The following is a 19,664-nucleotide window of genomic DNA, read 5'->3' as shown; positions in this document are numbered from 1 at the left end:
TCCTAAATTGCGAATATATGCATATTATTATTATTATTCGATAGAAAACACTCTGAAGCTTCTAAAACCGTTTGAATTATGTCTGTGAGTATAACAGAACTCACAGGGCAGGCAATCTTCCAAACTAGTTTTGGAATCCTGAAAGTTGGGGCAACTTTGACGTCATCGCCCCCTCCCTTCCCAACAAGTTATGTATCCTGAAACACTTCCTATGTCTTCCCTTAGATGTCCTAATTCAGTAGAAAGTGGAATGGAGCATATGCTGTGAACTTTGACCTAATGGGGTGAAAGGTTGTAAGTGTCGCAAAGATTATCATGAGCGTGAAGGCGCACTTGGGCAAGAGTGCTTCCTTTGTCCCAATCAGCCTCAGACGAACATGGATGTCCCGGTTGGAATGATATTCGATCTGTATGATTATAACATCCTGAAGATTGATTCTGCACTTAGTTTGACCAGTTTCGTCGACCTGTAATATGTAATTTGGAAGTTTTGATGCACAATTATTCTGGACCAGAAGTGATTTTTGGGCATTTGAGCTGAAAGTGTTAGCAGATGCTACTACATGGACACTAGAATTGAACATTATGAAACAAAACAATTTATCGTTGAACTAGGACTCCTTGCACTACATTCTGATCGAAGACCATCAAAGGTAAGGGAATATTTATGTTGTAATTTTGTATTTCTGTTGACTCCAACGTAGCGGAGAAATATTGTTACGTCTGAGCGCCGTCTCAGATTATTGCATGGTAGGCTAATTCTGTAATGTTAAAAAAAAATGTGACACAGCGGTTGCATTAAGAACCAGTGTATTTTTCTAATTATATGTAGAACATGTATTTTTAGTCAAAGTTTATGATGAGTATTTCTGTTATCTGGCGTCGCTTTCTATAATTTCTCCGGACATTTTGGAGAATTTCCTGAACATGGCGTCAATGTAAACCGAGAATTATGGATATAAAATGCATATTATCGAACAAAACATAAATGTACTGTGTAACATGTCATATGACTGTCATCTGATGAAGATTTTCAAAAGGTTAGTGAATGATTTGTCTTTTGATCCTGCTTTTGTGATTGTATCTTTTGTTCTACAAAATGGCTGCCTATTGTCTGTGTTTTGGTGGTGGTCTAACATAAATATGTGCTATGTTTTCGTCGTAAAACATTTTAAAAATCTGACACGCTGTGTAGATGAACAAGGTGTTTATCTTTCATTTGAGGTATTGGACTTGTTAATGTGTGGAGGTTAAATATTTCTAAGAATATTTTTGCATTCCCTGCGCCACCGTTTCAGCTGAACGGGGGTGGGGGGTGGGGGGTGTAGTTCCCACATGGAAACCTATAGGCACAACAGGGTTTAATGTAGTTTTGCTAACTAGATATCGTCTGTCTCATTTATAGCCTGGCACAGATAGCAAAACTACATTAAATACAATGTTAACTAGATATCATCTGTCATTTATAGCCTGGCACAGATAGCAAAACAACATTAAATACAACTAAATATCATAACTCATGTTGAATTTAAAAGACACTGTTAACGTTTCCATTAACTAGCTCCCAACGTCTGCTACACTGTAACTTACAGGCTGCCTCACATAAAAACGTATTGGTTAATAAAATCTTAAGGCTATGGGGCAATATTCGGAAGTTCAGAAGACTGAGGTGCCCAAAGTCAACTGCCTGTTTACTCAGGCCTAGAAGCTAGGATATGCATATAGTTGGTAGTATTGGATAGAGAACACTCTGACGTTTCTAAAACTGTCAAAATAATGTGTATATCAGAACTGATATGGCAGGCACAAACCCAAGGAGAATCCATCTGGATTTTTGTTTTTGAGGTCACCACCCATTGAAATGCTTGTCTATGGGAAATTCAAAGGAAATCCTCCCAGATCGCAGTTCCTGTGGCTTCCGCTAGATGTCAACAGTCTTTAGAAAGGGTTTAAGGCTTGTTTTTTGAAAAATGAATTAGTAGTTGTAGTTTTTCAAGGTGGCTATCATTTCGACTGTAGTCTTGTGGCGCACGTGGATGAGGGGGCGCACCTCGTTATTTATCTCCGGTATTGAACATACTACATTCTGTCTTAAGACCACTTAAGCCTACCCCTTACTTTTTCGAACATTCTGTTAAAAATCGCGCGAACATTTCAGCGTCCTGCTACTCATGCTAGGAATATAGTATATGCATATGATTAGTATGTGTGCATAGAAAACACTCTGACGTTTTTAAAACTGGTTAAATCACGGCTGTGACTATAACAGAGCGTGTGTTTCATCGAAAAGCGCAAGAAAGACTGATCACCGAAAACTGGGAAAAATATCCATGCGCCACTTGCATGTATTGTCTATGGGGAAGCAAATTACATGGGGCTGTGATTTCAAGTCCTACAGCTTCCACACGATGTCGCCAGTCTTGTCAATTGCCTGGGCTTTGTTTCTTGGTCAAACAAGTAAGAGAGAGCTCATTCCTTCTGCTCTCCGACAGGATGCTTTGGAGGAGAAATTTCCGAACATGATTTGAAGACGTGGAGCTATTCAATACACATCGCCCCGTGATCAATTTGATAGATTATTAACGTTTACTACTACCTAAAGTTGGATCACAAAAGTATTTAGAAGTGTTTTGTGAAAGTTTATCGTCGACTTTTTTAATTTTAAAAAATGACGTTGCGTTTTAAAACTGTGTTTTTTCCTGGATCACACACTTTTCATAGATCGATATTTAGGGTGTATATGGACCGATTTAATCGAAAAAAAGACCCAATAGTGATGTTTATGGGACATCTAGGAGTGCCAACAAAGAAGCTCGTCGAAGGTAATGAATGTTTTATATTTTATTTCTGCGTTTTGTGTAGAGCCGGCTATGCTAATTATTTTGTTTACGTCCCCTTCAGGTATTTTGGGGTGTTGCATGCTATCAGATAATAGCTTCTCATGCTTTCGCCAAAAAGCATTTTAAAAATCTGACTTGTTTGTTGGCTGGATTCACAACGAGTGTAGCTTTAATTAAGTACCCTGCATGTGTGTTTTAATGAACGTTTGAGTTTTAACGAGTGCTATTAGCATTTAGCATAGCGCATTTGCATTTCCAGATGGCTCGATGGCACGCCTGCGTGTCGGGTGCGCTTAAGAGGTTAAATTGTATGGTTTCATTTACATACAGACACAATTTAAACGGTTTTAGAAACTTTAGAGTGTTTTCTATTCAATAATAATTATTATATGCATATATTAGCAATTTTGGGAAAAAATATTTTCAGTTTACTATGGGCACGCACTTCCTCCAAAGGGGGCAGTATTCAGCCCTAGTCTTAACTGGTTAAACAAAACAACCATTTGTTGTGTAGCTGGGAACATTGGGATTGCAAACAGAGGAAGATCTTCAAAGTTAGTGATTTATTGGATCACTATTTCTGACTTTTGTGTCACCTCTGCTGGTTAGAAAATGTTTTTAATGCTTTTGTATGCGGGGCGCTGTCCTCAGATAATCGCATGGTATGCTTTCACCGTAAAGCCTTTTTGAAATCTGACAAAGCGGCTGGATTAACAAGAAGTTAAGCTTTAAACTGATGTATGACCCTTGTATTTTCATGAATGTTTAATATTACGATGTCTGTCATTTGAAATTCGCGATCTGCAATTTCACCGGATGTTGTCGAGATGGGACGCTAGCGTCCCACCTAGCCAAAGAGGATGCGTTTGATCAGTTGTGTTGTGACAAGGTAAGGGTGGTATACATAAGATAGCCCTATTTGGTAAAGTCCATATTATGGCAAGAACAGCTCAAATAAGCAAAGAGAAACAACAGTCCATCACTACTTTAAGACATGAAGGTCAGTCAATCCTGTCAGAGCCTTTTCCTGTTGTTGTCGAGATGGGGCACTAGCGTTCCACCTAGCGTTAAGTTAACAAAGTTTTGATTATGACCAAAGTCTATAGTAGTGAATACGCTCTCTCTGTTCTAACTTACCACAAATTCACATCATAGCATATCTGCATGAATCTGTCCTGTCAGAGGCTTTTCCTGTCAGTTTACTGTTAGCTAGCAGTCTCAAGCCACAGGAGTAGCTAACGTTAACCAAAATGTTAGCTACAAGTTGACCTAACTGTCACTAGCACGTGCAGCACCCCCCACCCACACCCTTCCCCCAGGTCCTAGCGAAGTTTAAGATGCGATGGAGCGGTTCAAAGTAGGTGTAAATACATTCTGATAGTACATGATAACAAACTCTGTCTAAATATTCCCTGAACATTCCCGGAAAACATCCACCGTTTCCTCCTCCACACATCTAACGATTAGCTAGAAGGGTTTAGAAGGGGTTCCTGGAAGTCAATTGTAGCATTTAGAGGGGCCGTGTGTGTCTCTGTGTTTGTCTGTGTGTGTTAATGTATGTACAGTGGTGTAAAGTAACTAAGTAAAAAATACTTTGAAATACTACATAAGTCTTTATTTTCGATCTATCTGTACTTACCGATTCATATTTTTGACATATTTTACTTTTACTCCACTACATTCCAAAAAAGATATGCATCTGTTGGTCATAGACACCTTAAGAACAAGGTAGGGTCGTGGATCAGAACCAGTCAGTATCTGGTGTGACCACCATTTGCCTCATGCAGCCTGACACATCTCCTTTGCATAGAGCTGATCAGGCTGTTGATTGTGGAATGTTGTCCCACTCCTCTTCAATGGCTGTGCGAAGTTGCTGGATATTGGCGGGAATTGTAACACGCTGTCGTACACAGCCATCCAGAGAATCCCAAATATGCTCAATGGGTGACATGTCTGATGAGTATGCAGGCCATGGAAGAACTGGGACATTTTCAGCTTCCAGGAATTACGTACAGATCTTTGCGACATGGGGCCTTGCATTATCATGCTGAAACATGAGGTTATTACGGCAGATAAATGGCAGGACAATGGACCTCAGGATCTCGTCACGGTATTTCTGGGCATTCACATTACAACCGATAAAATGGAATTGTGTTCGTTGTCCGAAGCTTATCAGACATAAGCTACGGACAATGAACACAATTCCATTTTATCGGTTGTAATGTGAATACCCCCACCACCATTGGGCACTCTGTTCGCTCCCCCACACGACACTGTACACGCTGTCTGCCATCTGCCTGGTACAGTTGTAACTGGGATTCCTCCGTGAAGAGCACACTTCTCCAGTGTGCCATTGGCCATCGAAGGTGAGCAATTTGCACACTGAAGTCGGTTACGACACCAAACTGCAGTCAACTGCACTCGGCAAGTAATGGTGGCGGAGGGGATGGCTGATGTTTTAACCAACTGTGATATTTTACATGTTTTTGTTTGTAACTCATTTTGTACATAATGTTGCTGCTACCGTCTCTTATGACCGAAAAGAGATTCTGGGCATCAGAACAGCGATTACTCACCTCGAACAGGACAGAGATTTCTTCTTTAATGAGACTGACGCGAAGGATATACTGCTTTGACAAGGCCCAAATCCCTGTCATCAGCACGAGGAAAAGGGTGCGGAGGGGCCGGGGTGCCTTGGAAGAATTTGAGTAGGTAAACCACCACTTCTTTCAGTACTATTGGCCAACGTGCAATCATTGGAAAACCAACTGGACGATCTACAATTTAAGACTATCCTACCAACAGGACATTAAAAACCGTAATATCTTATGTTTCACCGAGACGTGTCTGAAAGACGACACGGATAATATAGAGCTGGCTGGCTTCTCCATGCATCGGCAGGACAGAGCAGCTACGTCTGGTAAAACGTGGGGCAGGAGTGTGTGTCTATTTGTCAATAACTGCTGGTACACAATGTCTAATATTAAAGAAGTCTCAAGGTATTGCTCCCCTGAGGTAGAATACCTCATGATAATCTGTAGACCACACTATCTACCAAGAGAGTTAAGTGGTAGGCCTGATCACCGACAATGATGAGACAGCCTATAGGGAGGTCAGAGAACTGTCAAAACTATTTGTTATTGTTTTAACTGCTGATTGCTGCTTTAAGTTACAGTATCTTTACTTTGACTAAGGTATGACAATTCCACTGCTGTGTGTGTGCGTGCTTGTGTTAGTGCGTATGTGTGTGTGTGTAATACTGATGCCAAAGGAAGATTAGAGAGAGCTGATAGAAATTTATATTCTGGTATGTTAAGGGTCCACATGACTGGGATTGAGGATTCTTTGCTTGTGGAACTATTTAGAACTATTATTTCCCTTACATTAAATGGTGTGTGTGTGTGTGTGTGTGTGTGTGTGTGTGTGTGTGTGTGTGTGTGTGTGTGTGTGTGTGTGTGTGTGTGTGTGTGTGTGTGTGTGTGTGTGTGTGTGTGTGTGTGTGTGTGTGTGTGTGTGTGTGTGTATGTGTGTGTGTGTGTGTGTGAGATAGAGGCCTCTTCCTTTAAGAGCCTGTCAGATAAGTGGCAGTCTGTGACAAGACCTCAGTCTCTCCACTTAAAGCAAACCAACAGAGACATCTTTCTCTGGCACACTAAACAGTGTGTGTGTGTGGGGGGGGGGGGTCCATTCAATCAAAGTGTTAAAGCACCAACCTCCAGTACTATTGTAGTGAAGCAGAAAGGGCAGGACGAGTTTTAGAGTTGGACTCCTTTCTCCGTCTCCCCCCAAACAAAGACAGAAACAACTCGGCACAAAGGAGACAATCACCAGCCAAGGAAGGCAAAGACAAATTAAACACACAATCGTGCACGCACACACACACACACACACACACACACACACACACACACACAAATATGCACTGGGAGATACTGTATATTCCAATGGTCCAAAATAACTTCACGGAGTGGCGCAGTGAGTGGGAAATGTAAGTTGATGATTTAAGCTTTTATCATACCAATTACTAGCATCATGATATATTTAGAACAAGATGGAGGGTAGGGGAAGGTCATCCTCAAAGCCTCATACACACACACCTGCACGGACCCATCCACATCGTTCACTCATTCACTCATTCACTCACTCACTCACTCACTCACTCACTCACTCACTCACTCACTCACTCACTCACAAATGCACACAGATGAACATGGCTAAACCCTGTGGTACGAAACCACACACTCCAGCAAACATTTCCTCACCCGGGAGCCATCCCAGCACAATGTTCTTTCACTGAGTCACAACTGAGTAATCCTCACCCTGGAGCCATCCCAGCACAATGTTCTTTCACTGAGTCACAACTGAGTAATCCTCACCCGGGAGCCGTCCCAGCACAATGTTCTTTCACTGAGTCACAACTGAGTAATCCTCACCCGGGAGCCGTCCCAGCACAATGTTCTTTCACTGAGTCACAACTGAGTAATCCTCACCCGGGAGCCGTCCCAGCACAATGTTCTTTCACTGAGTCACAACTGAGTAATCCTCACCCGGGAGCCGTCCCAGCACAATGTTCTTTCACTGAGTCACAACTGAGTAATCCTCACCAGGGAGCCGTCCCAGCACAATGTTCTTTCACTGAGTCACAACTGAGTAATCCTCACCCGGGAGCCGTCCCAGCACAATGTTCTTTCACTGAGTCACAACTGAGTAATCCTCACCCGGGAGCCGTCCCAGCACAATGTTCTTTCACTGAGTCACAACTGAGTAATCCTCACCCGGGAGCCGTCCCAGCACAATGTTCTTTCACTGAGTCACAACTGTCCTCTCTTGCACCATCACACAGACCTGTTACATACTGAACACGCGCACAAACAGCACACAAGCACATACGCAAGCATACATACTCACCAAAGCCAACAAGAGAATGGTGATTCTACATAAGTGCTAATGTGTGACACTCAAACAGTAGCTACAGTGTCATGTACTTTAACAGTAACTTACGTGAGAGGGAGTGCCCTCCTTTGGGCAGGTATTCAAACAAGAGAGGGTTATCGTCTCCCAGCATCTCAGCCCGTAGCGACAGCAGGCTGTTTTTGCTCATCAACGCTGCCCTCAGATTGGCTACCAATGGTGTAGTCCTGCCCCCGGTCCCACCTCCGGCCTCATCTGATTCGCCGCTGGCACCCAGGAAGTTGGCCTCGCTCGCTGCCAGAGACTCTTCCTGTTTGAGGAAAAAGTCAAGACGTTCTCCGCGACTGTCTGAGCTGTTGGGCTCCGTCACATCTGCACCTGGAGACAGACAGAGAGGAATCATTAATTATTTGAATGAGTTTGATTGATATTAGTCATGAGGAAATGCACCAAATGACTCTTCACACATGACAATATAAACAATGTAGGATACCAAACCATTGACACGATTTCAAAAAGAAATCATAAAAGCAGTTACCAATAGACCTTACAGTTACTGATGATCATTATTCCTTTCTTTCTAAACTTCACTTGTGTAAATGACAAATGGAACAGATGGGCTGCCTGGCTGTTGACAACATACATTTAGTCTTGACTGTTATTCATCATCCATGAAAAACTTCTCCTTTTCACCAATTACAACAAGGACCGGACGCTGTTGACATAGCACACAACACAAATAAATCAGAGAGAGAGAGAGAGAGAGAGAGAGAGACATTTGTAATGTCTTTATTGTTTCGAAACCTCTGTATGTGTAATGTTTACTGTTCATTTTAATTGTTTATTTCACTTTTGTATATTATCTACCTCACTTGCTTTGTCGATGTTAACACATGTTTCCCATGCCAATAAAGCCCCTTGAATTGAGAGAGAGAGAGAGAGAGAGAGAGAGAGAGAGAGAGAGAGAGAGAGAGAGAGAGAGAGAGAGAGAGAGAGAGAGAGAGAGACAGAGACAGAGACAGAGACAGAGACAGAGACAGAGACAGAGACAGAGACAGAGAGAGAGAGAGAGAGAGAGAGAGAGAGAGAGAGAGAGAGAGAGAGAGAGAGAGAGAGAGAGAGAGAGAGAGAGAGAGACCGAAGGAGAGAGATGGAGCACATGAGAGAGAGATACTGCGAGATACAGAGACAGGGAGATGGAGGGCAAGAGAAACAAGAGAAAGGGAGAGAGATACAGAGACTAAAGGCTTGTTTAGACTGTAGTGGCAGCCCAGTGACAGAGTAACGTAGAGAGTGTGTTGTGAACAGCTGTCAGCAGCAGACACACGCCTCTCCTCTGTAGATCTATATGTCTGTCACACACAGCTACTGACAGCACTGCTGGCACACACACACACACACACACACACACACACACACACACACACACACACACACACACACACACACACACACACACACACACACACACACACACACACACACACACACACACACACACACACACACACACACACACACACACACACACACACACACAGCAACTGAGAAAGATAACAATTGAGAGAGAGAGAGAAGACAAGAGTAAGGGAGTAGGCAAAGAGAGAGAAAGAAAGAGAGGAAGTCAGAGCGAGAGAGCAAAATTATTTCTCAAGCTGGAATTTTGACTGTCTGGGAGTGGTCTGAGAGACCGGCCTAATTGGAGGATCTTAATGGGAGGAACATTGAAAACTAGTTGTTATTGGCTAACAAGAGGACAAACTCTCTTTGTTTTTAGTCTATTAACAAACATTAAAAAACAGCCAAACAAGCTTACATTTCAGGTGGTTTTTTCTAAGGTGGTCTTACACTAAAAGTGAATTATCATCATTTTCACAATTTCACAGTATTATTCAAACCTCATAGTGTGTAAATATATATTACAAACAAAAAAACTAATTTTAAGTGAGAAGATTGGTCTGAAGCTCTACCTCGGTTTTTCTAGCACACAGCTTTGACCTACTACATTAGCTACTGTAGGTTGCTTAGGATTCAAACCTTCTGTACTTTGCTCCGTTCATCTTTCCCTCGATCCTAACTAGTCTCCCATTCCCTGACACAGAAAAACATTCCCAAAGCGTGATGCTGCCACCACCATGCTTCACCGTAGGGATGGTACCAGGTTTCCTCCAGATGTGACACTTGGCATTCAGGCCAAATATTTCAATCTTGGTTTCATCAGAACAGAGAATCTTCTTTCTCATGATCTGAGAGTCTTTAGGTGCCTTTTGGCAAACTCCAAGATGGCTGTCAAGTGCATTACTGAGGGGTGGGGTGGCAGGGTAGCAGGGTAGCCTAGTGGTTAGAGCGTTGGACTAGTAATTGAAAGGTTGCAAGTTCGAATCCCCGAGCTGACAAGGTACAAATCATGCAGTTAACCCACTGTTCCATCATTGAAAATAAGAGTTTGTTCTTAACTGACTTGCCTAGTAAAATAAAGGTATAAAAAAAATAAAAAAAGGGGCTTCCAAAAGGCCTGATTGGTGGAGTGCTGCAGAGATGGTTGTCCTTCTGGAAGGTTCTCCCATCTCCACAGAGGAACTCTGGACCTCTGTCAGTGACCATCAGGTTCTTGGTCACCTCCCTGACCAAGGCTCCTCTCCCCCGATTGCTCAGTTTGTCTGGGCGGTCAGCTCTAGGAAGAGTCTTGTTGGTTCCAAACTTCTTCCATTTAAGAATGATGGAGGCCACTGTGTTCTTGCGGACCTTCAATGCTGCAGGAATGTTTTGGTGCCTTTCCCCAGATCTGTGCCTCAATACAATCCGGTCTTGGACAATTCCTTCTAACTCATGGCTTGGTTTCTGCTCTGACATGTACTGTCAACTGTGGGACCTTATATAGACAGGGGTGTGCCTTTCCAAATCATGTCCAATCATTAGAAATTACCACAGGTGGACTCCAATCAAGTTGTAGAAACTTCTCAAGGATGATCAATGGAAACAGGATGCACCTGAGCTCAGTTTTAAGTCACATAGGAAAGGGTCTGAATACTTATGTAAATAAGGTATTGTGTTTTTTATATTTAATACATTTGAAAAGAATGTCTAAAACCTGTATTAACTTTGTCATTATGGAGTATTGTGTGTAGATAGATGAGGATTTTTCATTTATTGAATCAATTTTAGAATAAGGCTGTAATGTCACAAAATGTGGAAAAAGGGAAGGGGTATGAATACTTTCTGAATGCCCTGTTGCTACTGTACTGGTCAAAGCTGTGTGGCTGGAAAACCTTGGTAGAGCATGGGTGGAGTAGGCTTCACACCAATCCCTACTTCTCACTTGAAACATTGTTTTTTGTTTTTCATTTCCATGTTTTTACACAGGAAGGTGATTGTACAAAATGATACAACATTTCAACGTGCAAAAAGTGTCTTTTGAAAATGTCATTTGCACTTCAAATGTAATGTGTATGTGTTTTGTCTCACATAACTTATTGCACTAGTCCTGGTTTCCCAGAAGCATCTTCTGGCATCGTTAAATCTCTGAGCGGTTTCCCAAAACCTTCGTTACTGAAGTTGCACTTGAAAACACTTGTTATTTACTGACTGCCTCAGACCACTTGTATAAATGGGGAGTTAGATACATTTTTGCACTTTATACACAGAAGATCTCTGCTAAACATAAAATCAAGATGTTTGGCCAAATGACCCACGTGTCGTTAAAAACTGCTAAAAACAAATTACCCAGAGAATGTTTGTTGTGTTTCGATGAGGAGTATATTCAAAACTTTATAGTCTGTTATTTTATTGGTTTCTACTTTCCTAAAACAATCATTTAGGAACCTCACGGTTTAGGTGTCAGAGATTTGAGCTCTAAATGCACCAGGGCATTGCATATACTGTAGGCATAGCCTAGGTGTCCACTGTATGACATTTATATTCAAAAGTAAATATTAGGGGGGCCAAGCTGTGGCCTTAGAGAGACGAGAGAAAGATAGAGGTATGCCGGCACCATGTTCCCGATATTGACAGAGATTTCTCTATACTTGTCAGATAGGCGACTTGTGCTATAAAGATACAGGCGTACAGAAGTCATTCATTTTCTATCCAAATATTGTTTATAAAGATAACGATTATATTGTTTGATTAAAGGTAGGCCTAAAACATTCTTCCTCACCTCAAGTTCAACTGTCAGGGCACTGGCTTCATAGGCCTGCAGTAGCTAAGCCTAATGATAGCTCTACCAAACCTTCACAAAAGCTCAACTCAAGTTCAACTGTCAGGGCAGTGGCTTCATAGGCCTGCAGTAGCTAAGCCTAATGATAGCTCTACCAAACCTTCACAACTGTCAGGGCACTGGCTTCATAGGCCTGCAGTAGCTAAGCCTAATGATAGCTCTACCAAACCTTCACAACTGTCAGGGCACTGGCTTCATAGGCCTGCAGTAGCTAAGCCTAATGATAGCTCTACCAAACCTTCACAACTGTCAGGGCACTGGCTTCATAGGCCTGCAGTAGCTAAGCCTAATGATAGCTCTACCAAACCTTCACAAAAGTTGCTTACAGTGAGGTACGTTCAGAAATAATTCACTCCCCTTGACATTTTTTGTTGTTGTTGTGTGTTACAGCCTGAATTCAAATGTATTACATTTAGATTTTTTTGTCACTGCCCTAATACAACAATAATAATGTCAAAGTAGAATTATGTTTTTGGACATTTTTACAAATTAGTTTAAAATAAAAAGTAAATAAGTATTAAACCATTGTGTTATGGCCGAAATAAGTTCAGGAGTAAACATTAACAAGTCACATAATAAGTTCAGGAGTAAACATTAACAAGTAACATAATAAGTTCAGGAGTAAACATTAACAAGTCACATAATAAGTTCAGGAGTAAACATTAACAAGTCACATAATAAGTTCAGGAGTAAACATTAACAAGTAACATAATAAGTTCAGGAGTAAACATTAACAAGTCACATAATAAGTTCAGGAGTAAACATTAACAAGTCACATAATAAGTTCAGGAGTAAACATTAACAAGTCACATAATAAGTTCAGGAGTAAACATTAACAAGTCACATAATAAGTTCAGGAGTAAACATTAACAAGTCACATAATAAGTTCAGGAGTAAACATTAACAAGTCACATAATAAGTTCAGGAGTAAACATTAACAAGTAACATAATAAGTTCAGGAGTAAACATTAACAAGTAACATAATAAGTGGCATGGACTCCCCTTGTGTGCAAGAATAGTGTTTAACATGAATAGTGTTTAACATGGTGGAACAAACTCCCTCACGACGCTAGGACAGCGGAGTCAATCACCACCTTCCGGAGACACCTGAAACCCCACCTCTTTAAGGAATACATAGGATAGGATAAGTAATCCTTCTCCCCCCTAAAAGATTTAGATGCACTATTGTAAAGTGGCTGTTCCACTGGATGTCATAAGGTGAATGCACCAATTTGTAAGTCGCTCTGGATAAGAGCGTCTGCTAAATGACTTAAATGTAATGTAAATGTAAATGTAATTTTTGAACATCTCTGTATCCCACACATGTAATTATCTGTGAGGTCCCTCAGTCAAGCAGTGAATTTCAGAATGCAGATTCAATGACAAAACCAGGAAGGTTTTCCAAAGCCTCGCAAAGAAGGGCCCCTATTGGTAGATGGGTAAAAAAAGCAGACGTTGAATATTCCTTTGAGCATGTTGAAGTTATTAATTACACTTTGGATGGTGTATTAATACACCCAGTCACTACAAAGATACAGGCGTCCTTCATAACTCAGTTGACGGAGAGGAAGGAAACTGCTCAGGGATTTCACCATGGGTGTGAATACTTATGTAAATGAGATATCTGTATTTCATTTACAATACATTTGCAAGAATTTCTAAAAACATGTTTTCACTTTGTCATTACAAGATGGCATAGCAGTTCAGACGTGTTTTGTCCTCGTCTTGTCGTGTCCCGTATATATATATATTTACAACTTTTTTAACATACCTTTTTATATATATTTTTACATTTTCCATAAACTCATCTTCAAAACACTCTCCTGCAACCCGCCTCACCAATTTATATTTCTAAAAAAAAGTATTATTTACCTCAAATCTGTAATCCTCCAAGAAGCTAGCCAGGAGCTAGCCAGAAGCTAGCCAGAAGCTAATCCAGAAGCTAATCAGAAGCTAATCAGAAGCTAGTTAGCTTCTTTACTGGCTAATTGTTAGTATTCAGCTAACCACGGTTTGTGGTCATCATTTAGCTCGAACATCTATAGCCAGTTTTGTACGGCGCAGCGCGGCTCGGAACGGAACATACCGGACCAATTTTTCTCTCCATGTCCCTGGATTTCAACCGCTAACTCTGGACATTCATACCTGGATCTCGCAGCTAGCTAGCTGCTATCCATGTGACTATCGGCTTTCGTCGATTCAAAAATCTAATCTAATCAAATCAAATTTTATTTGTCACATATACATGGTTAGCAGATGTTAATGCGAGTGTAGCGAAATGCTTGTGCTTCTAGTTCCGACAATGCAGTAATATCCGGAGCAAACATCAATTATTCTGGAGCTAGCCAGCTGAAGAGTTCCATCAATCACTCCTGGGCTACAATCACCTATCCGGACCCGTTTTACTGCCTACGTGGTACCCCACCAGGCCTTCACAACTGGACTGCCGACGTTATCTACCCGAAGGAGTTATCCGGCTGGCTCCTCCGTTGCGACGTTACCTGAACGCCCATCTGCGGCCAGCTAACCGTTAGTTGTCTTTTCGGCTGCTATCTGAATCAACAATCGGACAAGTTATTTATTTATTTGTGTTATTATTATTATTATTATTTACATTTTTTCTTGGGCCTCTATAACTATATCTATTGTTTTTTGTTGTTGTTGTTGTGTGATTTGGATTAATCCCCTCTACCACACAGAACCGCACTAATCTACTGACGGAACGCAAGAGGTGGCTAATAACAGACCTCCATCCTATGCTATCTTGCTACCGATGGCCTGGCTAGCTGTCTAAATCGCCGTGACCCCCAACCAACCTCTCTACTCACTGGACCCTTTTGATCACTCGACTAAGCATGCCTCTCCTTAATGGCAATATGCCTTGTCAATTGCTGTTCTGGTTAGTGTTTATTGGCTTATTTCACTGGAGAGCCTCTAGTCCTGCTCACTATACCTTATCCAACCTATTAGTTCCACAACCCACACATGCAATGACATCTCCTGGTTTCAATGATGTTTCTAGAGACAATATCTCTCTCTTCATCACTCAATACCTAGGTTTACCTCCACTGTATTCACATCCTACCATACCTTTGTCTGTACATTATACTTTGATGCTATTTTATCGCCCCCAGAAACCTCCTTTTACTCTCTGTTCCAGACGTTCTAGCCGACCAATTCTTATAGCTTTTAGCCGTACCCTTATTCTACTCCTCCTCTGTTCCTCTGGCGATGTAGAGGTGAATCCAGGCCCTGCAGTGCCTAGCTCCACTCCTATTCCCCAGGCGCTCTCTTTTGACGACTTCTGTAACCGTAATAGCCTTGGTTTCATGCATGTTAACATTAGAAGCCTCCTCCCTACGTTTGTTCTATTCACTGCTTTAGCACACTCTGCCAACCCGGATGTTCTGGCTGTGTCTGAATCCTGGCTTAGGAAGACTACCAAAAATTCAGAAATTTTAATCCCAAACTACAACATTTTCAGACAAGATAGAACTGCCAAAGGGGGCGGTGTTGCAATCTACTGCAAAGATAACCTACCAGGTACCTCCCCAAAGCCTTAAACACTGGCACCCTCATAGATATCATCCTAACCAACTTGCCCTCTAAATACACCTCTGCTGTCTTCAACCAAGATCTCAGCGATCACTGCCTCATTGCCTGCATCCATAATGGGTCAGCGGTCAAACGACCTCCACTCATCACTGTCAAACGCTCCCTGAAACACTTCAGCGAGCAGGCCTTTCTAATCGACCTGGCCGGGGTATCCTGGAAGGATACTGATCTCATCCCGTCAGTAGAGGATGCATGGGTATTTTTTTTAAATGCCTTCCTAACCATCTTATATAAGCATGCCCCATTCAAGAAATTTAGAACCAGGAACAGATATAGCCCTTGGTTCTCCCCAGACCTGACTGCCCTTAACCAACACAAAAACATCCTATGGCGTTCTGCATTTGCATCGAACAGCCCCCGTGATATGCAGCTGTTCAGGGAAGCTAGAAACCATTATACACAGGCAGTTAGAAAAGCCAAGGCTAGCTTTTTCAAGCAGAAATTTCCTTCCTGCAACACTAACTCAACAGAGTTCTGGGACACTGTAAAGTCCATGGAGAATAAGAACACCTCCCAGCTGCCCACTGCACTGAAGATAGGAAACACTGTCACCACTGATAAATCCACCATAATTGAGAATTTCAAGAAGCATTTTTCTACGGCTGGCCATGCTTTCCACCTGGCTACTCCTACCCCGGTCAACAGCACTGCACCCCCCACAGCAACTCGCCCAAGCCTTCCCCATTTCTCCTTCTTCCAAATCCGTTCAGCTGATGTTCTGAAAGAACTGCAAAATCTGGACCTCTACAAATCAGCTGGGCTAGACAATCTGGACCCTTTCTTTCTAAAATGATCTGCCGAAATTGTTGCCACCCCTATTACTAGGCTTTTCAGCCTCTCTTTCGTGTCGTCTGAGATTCCCAAAGATTGGAAAGCAGCTGCGGTCATCCCCTTCTTCAAAGGGGGGGACACTCTTGACCCAAACTGCTACAGACCTATATCTATCCTACCATGCCTTTCTAAGGTCTTCGAAAGCCAAGTCAACAAACAGATTACCGACCATTTCGAATCTCACCATACCTTCTCTGCTATGCAATCTGGTTTCAGAGCTGGTCATGGGTGCACCTCAGCCACGCTCAAGGTCCTAAACGATATCTTAACCGGCATCGATAAGAAACATTACTGTGCAGCCGTATTCATTGATCTGGCCATGGCTTTCGACTCTGTCAATCACCACATCCTCATCGGCAGACTCGACAGCCTTGGTTTCTCAAATGATTGCCTCGCATGGTTCACCAACTACTTCTCTGATAGAGTTCAGTGTGTCAAATCGGGTCTGCTGTCGGGACCTGCAGTCTCTATGGGGGTGCCACAGGGTTCAATTCTTGGACCGACTCTCTTCTCTGTATACATCAATGAGGTCGCTCTTGCTGCTGGTGAGTCTCTGATCCACCTCTACGCAGACGACACCATTCTGTATACTTCTGGCCCTTCTTTGGACACTGTGTGAACAACCCTCCAGGCAAGCTTCAATGCCATACAACTCTCCTTCCGTGGCCTCCAATTGCTCTTAAATACAAATAAAACTAAATGCATGCTCTTCAACCGATCGCTACCTGCACCTGCCCGCCTGTCCAACATCACTACTCTGGACGGCTCTGACTTAGAATACGTGGACAACTACAAATACTGAGGTGTCTGGTTAGACTGTAAACTCTCCTTCCAGACCCATATCAAACATCTCCAATCCAAAGTTAAATCTAGAATTGGCATCCTATTTCGCAACAAAGCATCCTTCACTCATGCTGCCAAACATACCCTTGTAAAACTGACCATCCTACCAATCCTCGACTTTGGCGATGTCATTTACAAAATAGCCTCCAATACCCTACTCAACAAATTGGATGCAGTCTATCACAGTGCAATCCGTTTTGTCACCAAAGCCCCATGTACTACCCACCATTGCGACCTGTAAGCTCTCGTTGGCTGGCCCTCGCTTCATACTCGTCGCCACACCCACTGGCTCCATGTCATCTACAAGACCCTGCTAGGTAAAGTCCCCCCTTATCTCAGCTCGCTGGTCACCATAGCATCGCCCACCTGTAGCACACGCTCCAGCAGGTATATCTATCTAGTCACCCCCAAAACCAATTCTTTCTTTGGCCGCCTCTCCTTCCAGTTCTCTGCTGCCAATGACTGGAACGAACTACAAAAATCTCTGAAACTGGAAACACTTATCTCCCTCATTAGCTTTAAGCACCAACTGTCAGAGCAGCTCACATATTACTGCACCTGTACATAGCCCACATGTAATTTAGCCCAAACAACTACCTCTTTCCCTACTGTATTTCATTTATTTATTTATTTTGCTCCTTTACACCCCATTATTTTTATTTCTACTTTGCACATTCTTCCATTGCAAATCTACCATTCCAGTGTTTTACTTGCTATATTGTATTTACTTTGCCACCATGGCCTTTTTTGACTTTACCTCCCTTCTCACCTCATTTGCTCACATCGTATATAGACTTGTTTATACTGTATTATTGACTGTATGTTTGTTTTACTCCATGTGTAACTCTGTGTCGTTGTATGTGTCGAACTGCTTTGCTTTATCTTGGCCAATTGTAAATGAGAACTTGTTCTCAACTTGCCTACCTGGTTAAATAAAGGTGAAATAAATAAAAAATAATTACAAAATGACGGGGTACTGTGAGTAGATGGGTGAGAAAAAACAACATATGTAATCCATTTTGAATTCAGGCTGTACCACAACCAAATGTGGAATAAGTCTAGGGGTATGAATACTTGGTGAAGGCACTGTATCTTACTTAGGGTAATATCAAAAGAAACAACATATTGAATCCATGTTGAATTCAGGCTGTACCACCCAAATGTGGAATAAGTCTAGGGGTATGAATACTTGGTGAAGGCACTGTAACTTAATTAGGGTAATATCAAAAGTAAGTCAAGTAATTGTTTACAGGAAAAATAGGAACAGATTATTATATCGCGGCATTAAATTTAGTTTAGCATATTACCCTCTTTGGTTTTTCCTTTTCCTACCAGTAATTATATTATATTGTGGCAAACACAACATTACAGCTGGAACTTTGGCCAACAAAAATGGCTCAACAGAATGACATTTTCAAAAACAAAAATTACTTAAAGGCTTAGGCCTATATTGCAGCTATTACCAACAAAGCCTAGCTAACTAATGATTGCTAACTAATGATTGCTAGCTTAACTAGCTTCTCCTGGTTTGATACAGTCCATGACAGGTACTACATAATCATATTTGATGATAAATAACCTAGCTATGGCATCTATTAGTCTACTATGGCATCTATTAGTCTACTATAGCGCGATTGGTTGGTTTGTCTTTCTCCCTCTCCCCTCCTGCTCCCCTTGTGAGTCTCTCACAATATGGCCCCTCCCCCACCTGCTAGAGCGGCACCTCCCTCCCTCCTCTCAACTTTATCATCTCCAGTTAATAAAGTAGCCTAAAAAAGGACTTTTCTGCTTCTTCCCTCACTTGGATCGGACCAGGTTTGGATCCTACCAGGTCTATACAGTACGGTTCTACTAGAGCGGCACCTCCCTCCCTCCTCTCACCTTTATCAGCTCCGGTTAATAAAGTAGCCTAAAAAAGGACTTTTCTGCTGCTTCCCTCATTTGGATCGGACCATGTCTGGATCCTACCAGGTCTATAGAGAACGGCTCTAGTTGCCCTCGGACGGGTGGGATTTTGTAACTTTCCGGACACGTGAAGATCTCCAGCTGGAACCAGACATAAAGCTATGCATTTTATTGAGTTGCAATTGGCTGACACAAATACCAAGCTCACGCAGTTCTCATCCCACAAGTACATTAACAGGTCCAATTGGGTTCAGTCTGTAAATTCATTTTAATTGCACATACCCAAGACCTCTGGCAATGATATCAGACCTGACATAGATCCGAGACAAAAGTCAGAATTTAGGTCCCGAACCCGTTCGTGTCCGGATCTCGGCATTTCGGGTATGTTGTACCTTTGAAGACCTCTAACATAACATATGCTCAATTTATTAGGTACACCCATCTATATTTTTTATTTGATTTAACTAGGCAAATAAGTTCAGATCAAATTCTTATTTAAAATG

General features: G+C 42.0%; 1 protein-coding gene across 2 annotated transcripts in view; it reads right to left on the bottom strand.

Annotated features, from left to right (window-relative positions):
- LOC118372349 (zinc finger and BTB domain-containing protein 46) overlaps nt 1-19,664 on the bottom strand; it is a 98,839-nt gene that overhangs the window by 18,379 nt on the left and 60,796 nt on the right. For both annotated transcript variants that reach the window (XM_052463970.1, XM_035758203.2), the window contains exon 3: nt 7,842-8,129. In XM_052463970.1, coding sequence (XP_052319930.1) covers nt 7,842-8,129 — 288 coding nt within the window. The remainder of the gene's footprint in view (nt 1-7,841; nt 8,130-19,664) is intronic.

Source organism: Oncorhynchus keta, chromosome 15, assembly GCF_023373465.1.
Source record: "Oncorhynchus keta strain PuntledgeMale-10-30-2019 chromosome 15, Oket_V2, whole genome shotgun sequence".
Lineage (NCBI taxonomy): Eukaryota > Metazoa > Chordata > Actinopteri > Salmoniformes > Salmonidae > Oncorhynchus > Oncorhynchus keta.
This window is presented reverse-complemented; position numbering and strand designations above follow the sequence as displayed.